At 60.3% G+C, this 12,734-nt stretch overlaps 1 protein-coding gene and 1 pseudogene across 8 annotated transcripts; both read right to left on the bottom strand.

The window, feature by feature from the left end:
- Positions 1–6,293: 6,293 nt before the first annotated feature.
- On the bottom strand, positions 6,294–11,255 carry PTMA (prothymosin alpha). 8 transcript variants are annotated; one of them, XM_078328824.1, is made up of 5 exons: positions 9,254–11,255; positions 8,373–8,444; positions 7,845–7,941; positions 7,339–7,412; positions 6,294–7,042 (listed from the first exon to the last, which is right to left on the bottom strand). In XM_078328824.1, exons 1-5 carry the CDS (start codon positions 9,377–9,379, stop codon positions 6,995–6,997), a joined length of 417 nt encoding a protein of 138 aa, XP_078184950.1. In that variant the 5' UTR covers positions 9,380–11,255; the 3' UTR covers positions 6,294–6,994. The 8 variants fall into 8 exon arrangements, with proteins under 8 accessions (XP_078184950.1, XP_078184951.1, XP_002749933.1 ...); XM_078328825.1 differs by having other exon boundaries at positions 7,845–7,938; XM_002749887.5 differs by having other exon boundaries at positions 11,029–11,255.
- On the bottom strand, positions 8,170–8,291 carry LOC118154846 (U4 spliceosomal RNA; annotated as a pseudogene).
- Positions 11,256–12,734: the final 1,479 nt, after the last annotated feature.

The following is a 12,734-nucleotide window of genomic DNA, read 5'->3' as shown; positions in this document are numbered from 1 at the left end:
GAGGAAATTTACTGGCTTGCATAACTGAATACTCTGCATGGCTGGATTGAAGAGCTCAAGCATTGTCATCAGAACATGAGGTTCCTCTGCCTCTTGGCTCAGTTCTGCTCCTCTCTAAGTAGACTGCAGCCTCATCTCCTTGGCCTCTTAAGTTTAAATCCCTGAGGGACAAAACCAAATGTTTCTTACCTTTCCAGCAACCCAATTAAAAAATTTAAATTGTGGCCAGGCGTGGTGGCTCATACCTGTAATCCTAGCACTTTGGGAGGCTGAGGCGGGTGGATCACGAGGTCAGGAATTCAAGACCAGCCTGGCCAACATGGCGAAATCCCATCTCTACTAAAAATACAGAAAATTAGCCAGGTATTGTGGTGGGCACCAGCTACTCAGGAGGCAGAGGCAGGAGAATTGCTTGAACCTGGGAGGGGGAGGTTGCAGTGAGCTGAGATCTTGCCACTGCACTGGGCTACAAGAGCAAAACTCCGTCTCAAAAAAAAAAAAGAAAGGAAGGAAGGAAAAAAAGTCCCAGAACTCCTTCTGATTGTATGACCTGGGTCATGTGCCAACTCTGAACCAACCAATATGGCCAGGGCACTTCAGGCCACTGATTGGCCAGGAATAAGTCACATGTTCTGCCCTGGGGCTTGTCCGAGTGTGGGAGAGAGGACATTCAGAAGGAAAGCTGGGAGGCCGGGCGTGGTGGCTCACGCCTATAATCCCAGAACTTTGGGAGGCCGTGGCGGGTGGATCACGAAATCAAGAGATCGAGACCATCCTAGTCAATAAGGTGAAACCCCGTCTCTACTAAAAATACAAAAATTAGCTGGGCATGGTGGCGCGCGCCCGTAGTCCCAGCTATTCGGGAGGCTGAGGCAGGAGAATTGCTTGAACCCAGGAGGCAGAGGTTGCAGTGAGCCGAGATCGTGCCATTGCACTCCAGCCTGGGTAACAAGAGCGAAACTCCGTCTCAAAAAAAAAAAAGAAGGAAAACAGGGGCCAGGTGGCTCACACCTGTAATCCCAGCTACTCGAGAGGCTGAAGCAGGAGAATTGCTTGAACCCAGGAGGCAGAGGTTGCAGTGAGCCGAGATCACGCCGCTGCCCTCCAGCCTGGGCAACGAGCAAAACTCCTTCTCAAAACAAAACAAAAAAAACGACATTGCTTCAGGGCATTACTGTCAAGAAGAGGATGAAGGGATGGCTGCTGGTGGCAAAAACAATAGATGTCCCCTGGGACCTTGGAGAGCCAGGAATCCACCAGCATCTCCTTTCAGTAAGAGATCTGCTCCCTGCCCAGAGCCTCACAGTGGGATCCCCACATGAGTGCATGTAAAATGTGGTTGCTTCAAGTGACCACCTGGTCCTTGTTGCTGTGGGTGACAGCCTTGATAGAGAGCGCATGGGAGCACCCACCCTTGAAGCTGGGTTCCTTGGCTGTGCTCAGGACTTCATGGAAGCCACACCAGTCACTGGCTGCGAGGCCTTCTCTGCAAATAATGCATTGTCATTCACCCAGTGTATAAGTAAGGTCAGTGTGCCCGGCGGCCTTAAATTGTTTCAGCCATGTTTCCTAATCTGCGTTTCCGTCACCTCCCTGAGCTCAGGCCAGACCCGTGAGCATAGGCTGAGGTATCCCGAGAGGAGGAGCTCAGAGCAGTTCTGCCCGCTTCCCTGGCTGGCTCTGCCCATGCCCATGGGCTTGGGGTACAGGGAGGACAGGTAGCCACACTGCAAAACTGACCACACTTGCATCAAGGAGATGGGTTCCTGGGCAGACAGGTTGGGCATAGCAGGGGCCTGACCTGTGAGACTCAGCCAGACTCAAGCAGGCTCCAAATAACGCGGGGCCCAGGGAGTCCAACCCCACGAAGCAGCTCCCACCAAGAGGAGACCACACCGCGGCCTGGGCCCATCTAGGACACAGGCATCCGACCCGCAGAGGCGGCCTGGTAGAGGCAGGCTAGGCAGCAAGGCCGGGGAAGGACTGAGATCCCGCTGGAGTTAGGAGCGGCGGGCTGAGGATCCTGACCCCAGGGCTTGTGGTGGCAGCAGAGGAGCAGCAGTGCTGGATACTGGGAGTGTGTAGCCGACAGCCAAGAGAGAGCCGGGAGGTAGAGCTGCGAGCCCCTGACTCCTTGCCCCTCATTCTAGTGACAGACAGCCGTGAGACTGCACTCAGGGTAGCAGTCCCAGTGAGGGCGGGCGGCGTCTAGTGAGGGCGGGCAGAGTCTAGTGAGGGCTGGTGGCGTCTAGTGAGGGCGCGGGGCTTTTAGTGAGGGCTGGCGGCGTCTAGTGAGGGTGCGGGGCGTCTAGTGAGGGCGGGCGGAGTCTAGTGAGGGCGCGCGGCGTCTAGTGAGGGCCGGCGGCGTCTAGTGAGGGCGGGCGGCGTCTAGTGAGGGCGCGCGGCGTCTAGTGAGGGCGCGCGGCGTCTAGTGAGGGCGCGCGGCGTCTAGTGAGGGATCGCGGCGTCTAGTGAGGGCGGGCGGCGTCTAGTGAGGGCGGGCGGCGTCTAGTGAGGGATCGCGGCGTCTAGTGAGGGCGCGCGGCGTCTAGTGAGGGCCGGCGGAGTCTAGTGAGGGCGCGCGGCGTCTAGTGAGGGATCGCGGCGTCTAGTGAGGGCGCGCGGCGTCTAGTGAGGGCGGGCGGAGTCTAGTGAGGGCGGGCGGAGTCTAGTGAGGGCGCGCGGCGTCTAGTGAGGGATCGCGGCGTCTAGTGAGGGCGCGCGGCGTCTAGTGAGGGATCGCGGCGTCTAGTGAGGGCGGGCGGCGTCTAGTGAGGGCGGGCGGAGTCTAGTGAGGGCGGGCGGAGTCTAGTGAGGGCCGGCGGAGTCTAGTGAGGGCGCGCGGCGTCTAGTGAGGGCCGGAGGAGTCTAGTGAGGGCGCGCGGCGTCTAGTGAGGGATCGCGGCGTCTAGTGAGGGCGCGCGGCGTCTAGTGAGGGCGCGCGGCGTCTAGTGAGGGCGGGCGGAGTCTAGTGAGGGCGGGCGGAGTCTAGTGAGGGCGCGCGGCGTCTAGTGAGGGATCGCGGCGTCTAGTGAGGGCGGGCGGCGTCTAGTGAGGGCGCGCGGCGTCTAGTGAGGGATCGCGGCGTCTAGTGAGGGCGGGCGGAGTCTAGTGAGGGCGGGCGGCGTCTAGTGAGGGCGCGCGGCGTCTAGTGAGGGATCGCGGCGTCTAGTGAGGGCGGGCGGCGTCTAGTGAGGGCGGGCGGAGTCTAGTGAGGGCGGGCGGCGTCTAGTGAGGGCGGGCGGAGTCTAGTGAGGGCGCGCGGCGTCTAGTGAGGGATCGCGGCGTCTAGTGAGGGCGCGCGGCGTCTAGTGAGGGCGCGCGGCGTCTAGTGAGGGCGGGCGGAGTCTAGTGAGGGCGGGCGGAGTCTAGTGAGGGCGCGCGGCGTCTAGTGAGGGATCGCGGCGTCTAGTGAGGGCGGGCGGCGTCTAGTGAGGGCGGGCGGCGTCTAGTGAGGGCGCGCGGCGTCTAGTGAGGGATCGCGGCGTCTAGTGAGGGCGGGCGGCGTCTAGTGAGGGATCGCGGCGTCTAGTGAGGGCGGGCGGCGTCTAGTGAGGGCCGGGGGAGTCTAGTGAGGGCGCGCGGCGTCTAGTGAGGGCGGGCGGAGTCTAGTGAGGGCGCGCGGAGTCTAGTGAGGGCGCGCGGAATCTAGTGAGGGATCGCGGCGTCTAGTGAGGGCCGGCGGAGTCTAGTGAGGGTGCGCGGCGTCTAGTGAGGGCGCGCGGCGTCTAGTGAGGGTGCCTGGCGTCTAGTGAGGGTGCGCGGCGTCTAGTGAGGGCCGGTGGAGTCTAGTGAGGGCGCGCGGCGTCTAGTGAGGGCGGGCGGAGTCTAGTGAGGGCGCGCGGCGTCTAGTGAGGGCGGGCGGAGTCTAGTGAGGGCGGGCGGAGTCTAATGAGGGCGCGGGGCGTCTAGTGAGGGATCGCGGCGTCTAGTGAGGGTGCGGGGCGTCTAGTGAGGGCGGGTGGGCTGAGGTTGCGCGGCGTCTAGTGAAGGCGGGTGGGCGTCTAGTGACGGCGCGCGGCGTCTCGTGAGGAGTGTAGCATCCTACATGAGGCCCTTCCTTCCCTGTGTGCTGTACTTGGCGCTGGAGAGAACTCAGGAACAGGCCCGCCCTGGCAGACACCACGCACACCACGCATTTGAACACAGCTGGGCAGGAGCACATGTCGCCGCAGGGAATCCCAAGGCCTTCAGGAGGGGAAGAGTGGACCCCAGCCTCCAGCTCTTGTTCCATGTAAAAGATAGTCCCTGGAAGGGGATGTCAGTTGCCCAGAGGGAAGGCCTGGGAAAGGACTACTGACTGTGACATCTGACTGGGGTTCCAGCAACAGAGAGGGGGAAAGGTCTTGGTGGGTCAGGGTGTGGAGGTGACTGAAGTTACCTACCTTGGGACCAGGGCCCACCGAAAGGTTTTTCCTGGACTGAACAGAGGAACACGTTGCAGTTCCTCTGTGTCCACCAGAGGGCACCCATTCCCTGCTAATCTTTTCACCTGGGCCCCAGTGGGAGGCCATTCGGGACTTTGGGAGTGGGCAAAGTGACTCTGGACCCTGAAGCATATCCTCAGGCAGTGGCTAATTGTGTGCCAGGCTCAGGACTAAGGGCAATTGTGTTCTGCTGGCAGCAGCAAATCCTGTTCCAGGTCAAACTTTGGCGGGATGAGGCAGCTGAGGCAGCAGCTATGCTGATGTCAGTGTCTCACGGCAACCTAGGAAGGCCACCTTGGGCCCTGGCTCATGCCTCATCCTATTGTTCCCATTTTGTAGAGGAGAGGATTGAAGCCCACAAGGTTCAGTTCCTTGCCCCATGGTAATGTGGCTGCCCTGTCTGTGTGCGACCAGGGCTCAGCTCCTCCCCTTTCAGGGGGCGTCACAGTAATGGTTCTGAGCCGGCCTGCAGGCTGAGGGAGCTGGGTTAGACCTGCTCCCAGCTCCAAGCGCGGTCTGCCCCGTGTGGCCTTCCTGCATGGCCTTTACCTGCATTCCTGCCTTAGAGACATCCTCCTGGGCGCCAAGCTTGGAAACATGGCGGTACTGAGCTGCCCTAGGCGGCAGGACAGAGAGGAGCTGGTGTTTTGGCTCCGGACCCTCCCTTTCTTCCCTGGATGAACCAGAATGCAGACACCCAGGCTCTGCAGGGGGCATGGGGTAGACACAGGTCAGAGGTTCCCTCCTACCAAAGCCTCAACCTACCCCAATCCTGGTGGCAGCTGTCTGGGGACATGCTGGACAGGCGGCCTGAGCGGCCCCATGAGGGTGACAGCTCCGGCCAGAGAAGGGCAAGGTCTCCCGAGAACTCTGGTACCCGGTTCGAACCACAAAAGCCGGGAGGAGCATGGAATGCAGCGGACACGGCATTGCAGGAGCCGGTGTGCTGAGAGGCAGGTGGAGGGAACTGGCCTCTTGCTGTCTTCACTACACACATTTCCCTTCTTCCCAGTCTCCTCTCCACCCAGGCCAGACCTCTGCAGACACCTCCTCTCCGGTGAGTTTTCCTGCAGAAACCCCTCGATGGCTTCCACAGGTCCTACGTCGGTAGCAGGCCCACTGGCAGCACCTGTCCCGACCCCTGCAGCTCTCATTGGAGGATCCCAGAAGGTTCCTGGTGAGCGCTAAACCTCACCTCCACCTCTGAGGGCTTGGGCTGAGGTGGCGCTTCCTCCAGTTGGCTATCCTGACCCACTGCTCACAACCCGTGTGAAAATCCAAACAGCATAGTATCTTCTCCAACTGTGTTCAGGGGGAAGGCAAGATGGGCCTGCCCAGCTAACCTAAGGGACCTGGAGGCCAAAGGTTGGATGACAGCCAGGCTGCACCAGAGCCCTGGAAAACCAAAGCACCAGCAATCCTAAGGGGCCAGCAGTTATGATATGTCACCAGCAGGGGGAGCCACACCGGGGAGCTAAATGGGTGAGGCCTGCAGAGGCAAAGCCACCCCTTGGTGGCATCTTGGGAAGCTTCACAAGTTCTCTCTTGGGCCTGTGCCACCACCACCCTGCACTCCACGAAACAGCAGTCCCGTGTGTGGCCTCTTCCTCTAGTGTCGGGGACTTATACCCCCACCTCCAAGGAACCCAGTGAAGGAGTCCTCATCCCCAGTTAAGGCTTCTTGGAGCAATCACCGACTGCCCTGCAAGCAGTTCCCACACACCTGTATCTCAGTCCCTGAACACCCACCAGAGATCACATCCAACTGCTTCAACCCACTGTCCCCAGGATCATCCCCCCTCCCATCCTTGTGCCCTGAAGGTCTTCTAAGGAAACTGAAACAGACAAACCAGGCTTTGAGACAGCTTTGTTAGAACAACTCAGCAAAATAAAATTCCTGTTTATTGTTGGACAACATTGTTTCACACATACATCAAACAGGCCAAAAAAAATAAACAGCAACTTCATAGACAAAAAAGGAAAAAAAGGAAACCTTTTAATCTTTGGCCTTTTAACCATCTCATACAAACCAACTACTTATAGTACAGCTAAGTACATACACAACAAAGGTACTGGAATGCTCGGAATACGATTGTTTTTCTGTTGTCGTTTTCGCTTTTTTTACAAGGTTTTTTTTTCTCCTTTGAGATTATAATGAACATGGTCACACCACAAGTAAAGTCGGAAGTAGGACAGAGAACGCTCCGAAGGCTGGTTTGGTCATCCGAGATCATTAAAAATGGCTGACCCTAACAATATGTACAAAAATATAAAATGTAAATAAAAAATACAAACAAATTTCCTTTTTAAAGTACTTTTAAGAAAAAAAGCAGGGCCTTGGAAGTTTTGGTTCTTTTTTCCTCCCCTGTTGCAAATTCTCATGGTTTGGGTTGGGTAGTGGAGAGCGCGTCGTTCGTCTGCAGGTGGCACTGCCCGCATTGGGCGGGCGGGCCGGCCTCTCTACTCGAAGGTGACCACGTTTAGATTCTGAGACGGGAAGTGGAGGGTGAATAGGTCACGGCGGCCTTTTTTTTTGTTTTTTAGTTTAAGTTTTCCTTTTTTGCTGTCTAATCATCCTCGTCGGTCTTCTGCTTCTTGGTATCGACATCATCATCCTGGGCAGAAAAAGACTGTCAAGGCCCCTCCAACCCCAGTGGCCGTATCTAGCCCACTGCCTCAGTTCCCACCGGCAGACCAAGGACCAGGGACCCCCAGGGCCACAGCCCAAGGCCTCTGTAAAGTTGGGCCCAGGACTGTTCCTTCCTATTAAGATTCAGGACCACACAATGCCCACCTATGAAGTCAGAATCACTCTGTCCACAGTTTGAGAGCCTCAGGCACAGACTCAGCTAGAGGCAGGAGGGCAGACCCAAGATGCCAAACCCCACGTTCTTTTCAAGCTGGAACCCACCTCATCATCTTCAGCTGCCCGCTTGCCCGTAGCAGACTCAGCTTCCTCATCTTCATCTCCATCCTCCTCCTCACCTGGAGAGATTCAAAGGCCAGATAAAGCACACTGCCCTCCCCTACTGTGGCTCCTGGGGAAATCCCGAGGAAGCTGTGGAGTACCAAAAGGTCCCAGCTCTGCCTCTACTGCCTGCAACTGGGCCAGTCAGGGCACCCATACCCACTGCACAGGTGGGCATCCCCAGAAGACAGAGGTCCAAGCAGCTGGACCCCAAGAGACGAGCCAACAGATCTTTCAGAGCTGCACGAAAAGACACTTTCAGGTGTGAGAGTGAGTGGGTATGGGCACAGCTCCATGTCAGGGAGACCCAAGTCTACAGGTGGAAGCCCAGGACCATGTGGTCCACAGGCCCCAAGTATCATGGTCCCACTCCCAAAAGGCCCCACTCCTTCCCCTTCTGCCAGACAAGACCGGGAAATAGTACCACCGGAGAAAGAGACAGTACTCACCATCACCTTCTTCTTCCTCCTCCTCTTCCTCCCCACCTTCTTCCTCTTCTTCATCTACCTCGTTGTCAGCCTCCTGCTCCCCATTTTCCTCATTCTCCTCGACAGAAAACCAGCCAAGTCATTATCAACTGACCCAAGGCTGGGCAGAATGCTTGCCCCAGGCCTCCCACCAGAGGCCACCGATGCATCTACAGCCCAGCCCAGCCCTCCCCGGAGACCCTTCTCCAGGGAACACCCCCCAGGGCTCCATAGTGAAACCTGCACATTAACTGCCCTAGGGGCTCAGGCTTCCCCTACCCTGAGCCAAGTCCAAACTCAGAGCAGGGGAGCTCCTCTGCATCTATTCTTGTTCAGGCGTGGCTCAAAAGGTTTTTACATATATTTAACTGGCAATAATCGCGCCTCAGGTAAACCTCATTGGCTACAATACTGCCACTGTGCAAAACTACATATATATATGTTTTAAGTAGAGCAAGAAAAACTGTGGAGCAGTAGCTGCCACGGCTCTGGAATAAGGCGGACACTCACCGCATTCCCATTAGCAGGGGCGTCTCTTCCATTTTCCGCCTCTTCCACAACTTCCTTCTTCTCCTTCAAGTCCTTCATAAGGGAAGAAGGAATCAGTAAGTCTTCTGAGCAACCCAGGACAGGCAAAGGCTCTGACAACTAACTACAGGTCCATAAGGCTGCTCTGTCCATCCCAAGAGTCGCATGCGACATGTAGAGAAGAACCTGACACCCCTGCGGGACTAGTGTCTCCTGCAAGTCCAGTGGAAGGAAGGCCCGCGGGGGCATCTGTGATTGGGTTTCCCATCCTTTAAGACCCGCTGGCGCTTCCTAGGAGCCATGTGGCGCCACAGCTCCAACCCGTCGGGCCGGGTGGATGAGCCCTGAGACTGCTTCCAAGTGCAGGGAGCTCCGCCCTGCGAGCCGTTTTGGAAGGCTACAGGTTATGTTCCAGAAATAAATAAGGTTAGGAAGAAGGAGCCTGCGCGCAGAGAGAGCCCCACCAGCGCGCCAGCCTGGGAAAGCCAGTGAGGCCGCACCGACTGGCCCAAGCTGCAAGCCCCGGCCAGGACAGGTCGCTGAAGACGCCAAAGCGCCCCGAGCCCCCAAATCCGACCCGCAGTTCAAGGGGCCGCAGACTGATGCTTGGCCGTGCCCCACGCCAAGGCCTGCCGCCGACTCAGAAGCGCTGCCCGGAACTACCCAGTCTCAGCCTCCTCGCAGCGGTTCGGGGTCCGGACCACACCTCAGGGGTGGGACTCCACCTGTGATCTAAAAGGCAGTGCCGCCCCGGGTGTCCCTTAACTTTTTCCACACCACACGGCCGCAAACACCAACAGGTATCCCGCAGCCGGGACTGCGGGAGCCCCTCGGCCGCTGTCCACGAGCGTTCCCGGGCCCACCTGTTTGCCCTCTCCGTCCTGCCCGCCCGGCTCCACGGACCCTGGTGCCGCCCGCTCTCGCCCCCTGGCGGCCGAAGCCCCGGGGAGCAGGTGGGGGCAGGGAGGTCGCGGCGCGCAGGCGCGCATCCCCCGCCCGGCGGGCTTTGCGCGCGGGCCTCAGTACGCATCGCGCGCAGAGAGCACGTGGCCTGGGGCAGCCGAGTGCGTCCCCGGCCTTGGAGACTCCGGGCCGGCAAGCAGAGGTCGCCGTACCACGCGCGCGAGTGGCGCCTCAGACAGGGGGACTCTCAACTCGACGCCCCCACCCCCCCCCCCGCTGCCACCCCGGCAGGCAAGATGCGCGGGCCTGAATGACTGCATTTGGCGGGCAAAGTCCTGTGGGAGATCGCCCCGAAATCCAACCGGCTGCGTTAGTCTGAGACTGTCGGGGATGCACATCTCCGGGTACTCATCGCCCTCGCGGTAAATCATCTTTTGGTGCTTCGGAAAAAATCGAACACCGAGGCCCAGCACTAGGAACGGTGTTCTCCCCGCATAAACTGGTCCCTGGACTGAGCCCAGAAGGCGCCAACAGGAGCCCCTGCGGAGATCCGAGGCCCAAGTTCGGCTCTGCCAAGGCAATCACCCCTGGGAGAGCCAGAGGTGACGCCAGGGGCACAAGGACTAAAGAGACGCCAAGGTGACTCGCGCCAATCCCCATAGGGGCACCAGGAGCGCGAACGAGGGCCGAAAGATTAAGAAAAAGCCAGTCCGTCTGAGACTTCTGCGCTCCCGCCGAGGGCGGAAACCGTATCCAGGGTGGACAGCGGGACCAAGGCGGCGCTGAGAACAGGAGCGGAGCCGCGCCAGCCGCGCAGGACCTCGTAACCATGGACAGTTAAACCTGCCTCGGGTCCCGGGTACCCCCCCAGTTCGGCCCTACCACCGGTCTGTCGCGGCCGCGGTGTTGGTCCGCGTCGCCCCGAGCTGCGGCGCACACGGTGCTCCCGGGCAGCCGCCGGGGGCGCACATCGTTGCCGCGGCCTCGCGCTTCACTTTCTCTTTCCTCCCCCTACGACGCGTGGGCTCGCCTCCACAGCCAAACCCGGCACCGCGGTTGCATGACTGAAGCTGGGCGGCTACTCCCGGCGCACTCACCTCGAAGGGCGCCCACCCCCGCCTCCCCGAGCGCCCAAAGCCGATAATAACCCCGTCACACCTCCGCGAGAACGACCGACGTCGCGGCCCTCCGGCCCGCCGCCCCATCCGCCTTATCAGGGCTTAGTCCAGATAAACCACCTCGGGTCCGCTGCAAGGCGCAAAACCGGCGGCCTGGAGCCTAACAAAGAGGAGCGCGGCCGGCGAGCGCTCGCAGCCACTTCCCGCGGCCGGCCCGCGCCCCAGCACGCGCCCCCCAGCACTTCCGATTCTCAACGCGCTCGAGTTTCAAAGTTATTTCCGTGCGCCCGGCGGGCCGACGACCCCCAGCGAGGCCCTTCCCCTCCCGCCGCCACTCGGACGGCTCACAGACTAGTTTCGAGAGCACTGAGCCAGCCTCCGCGCCTAAGCCGCCTCTGCTCACTCCCCGACGGGCATCACGTCTGCCCGCGGCAATTCCCGCCCCCTCCCCCGCACCACACAAAGAGTGGGCTGCCTGAGGGCACCGCGCCGGGGGCGAGCTGTTTCACCGCAAGAGGAACCAACAGCGGGCTTGAAGCAGTCCAGCTGTTGCGCTCCAAACACCGCCCGGGCGGCGGCGCGCGGACCCCGAGGGAGCGGGCGGCGTCCAACCTCACCTTGGTGGTGATTTCGGAGCTGGTGTCTACCGCTGTGTCTGACATGGTGGGGCACGCCGGTGATCCGATGCGGGGGATTAAAAAGAAAGCGAGATTTCAAGGACTCTGGCGATAAAGCTGCCGGAGTCTGCGACGGCGAAGGAGACGCGCGGCGGAGGCGGCTGCGGCGAGCAAGGAGTCGGACGAGGAACAATGCAAAGATGGCTTTTCAGAGCAGCCAGTGGGGGACTCACGCGGCGCCAGAAGCTTTAATATAGATTAGTGGGCGGCGCTCGGCTTCCCATGCCCAGACGCTATTGGCTGAGCGCAGGGAGCGGGCGCTCGCTCATTGGTTCGATTCCGAACAATGGACAAGCGTGCTTAAAGCGGCAGTGCCCCGGCGCGTCCCGCGCTGCGCAGTCGCCGGTCGCACTGTCATTCAAGGCCGGAGTTTGTCGGGGTCTCAGCGGCGCCGAGGCCGCGGGGGAGGGGTGCGCGGGCGCGTTCCAGAGGCGCGCTCCCGCAGCTGTTTTGCTGGGGCTGCTGACGCAGAAAGCCAAAGCGCGGCAAAGCTGCCCGCCCAGCTACCTTCCCTCCCCCTCTCGCCCTCCCCGCGACTGCTCGGAAGGAGGGGGAGGGAAGAGGGGGCGGCGGCGGGCGCACGACGGCTGCCAGCGCGGGGGAGGGGAAGGCGGGGTGCTGGGCCGCGCTCGCCCCGGGCGGTGCCCAGCCCAGTGCCCGCGGAGGTGCCCGCCCCCCGCTCCTGGGCGCCTTCGATCAAGTAGTTTCCCAGTGCAAGTGGACGGAAGCTCCACGACGAGCAACAAGGTCACGAGGCCGAGACCCGGGCACCTGGGCCGCACCGTCCCTGTCCCACGCCCTCGCGCCCGCCCAGGGCAGGGCACCCCTAGTCCCGTGGGCAAGTGACCCCGTCTGCCCACCACCAGGTCTGACGTCCGTCGGCCAAGCCAGTCAACAAGCGGGCACCGTGCCAAGCACACAGGGATTCATGCATCAAGGGGACTCGATGAGCGATGCCGGCTCCTGCCCTCGAGTGGGACAGTCCGCGGGCCCCGCACGGCATAGCGGTCCCCTGACTTTAGAGCTCTGGGCAGGGTCTATCCCGAGCGGTCACTGCCGTCGCGACAGTCTCAGGGCAGCCTCCTTCCAGCGGCCCGCAGGGCCATCTAGTCTACCCTCCCACCCCACTGCTGGACTGCGATGGGCATATGGACATTGTGGAGTTACTCGGGGGAAATAATCGTCTCTTGAGCCAGTTGGGCTAATCTTTGGGTTTTAGGGGGCCATGTAGAGAAACTTGGGGGACCATTTAGAGAACCATGCGGAGGCCCGAGAAAGAGGAGCATCAAGACGCCACATTCAAGATGGCGCTGAGCTCGGCAAGTGTGGCGTGACGTAGCGATCTAGCTCACGTGGGCGATCCAAGAACGACAGGCTACGCCGGCCTTGTCGCCACCGCACTTGGTTGTCGAACTAAGAAATCCACTGTATGGGAAAAGAGACCAGAATAGGTAAAAAGATATTCCTGAAATTCACCTGTGCCACACACAAAATGGCGAGAGGTAGCGTTCGTCCCTGTGCTGCCAAAAGGGGGCGCCCGACACGGAAGGCGGGACTCCGGAGAGACGAGCGCACATTGGCCGAGAGTGGCGGGCGAACACAAAGTTGACGCTTTGCGTCCTGCCATTGGCGGTTCCTGCCGTCTG

Source organism: Callithrix jacchus, chromosome 6 (genome assembly GCF_049354715.1).
Source record: "Callithrix jacchus isolate 240 chromosome 6, calJac240_pri, whole genome shotgun sequence".
Taxonomy (NCBI): domain Eukaryota; kingdom Metazoa; phylum Chordata; class Mammalia; order Primates; family Cebidae; genus Callithrix; species Callithrix jacchus.
This window is presented reverse-complemented; position numbering and strand designations above follow the sequence as displayed.

Excerpts from the sequence above, each read along its gene's own strand:
- PTMA (XM_078328822.1), bottom strand. The coding sequence starts at position 9,420 with ATGCGTACTGAGGCCCGCGCGCAAAGCCCGCCGGGCGGGGGATGCGCG. Across the intron at positions 8,445-9,156 it reads GGCCGTGTGGTGTGGAAAAA|GACTTGAAGGAGAAGAAGGA; the intron begins GTTAAGGGACAC and ends TCCCTTATGAAG. Across the intron at positions 7,942-8,372 it reads CCCCTGCTAATGGGAATGCG|GAGAATGAGGAAAATGGGGA; the intron begins GTGAGTGTCCGC and ends TTTTCTGTCGAG.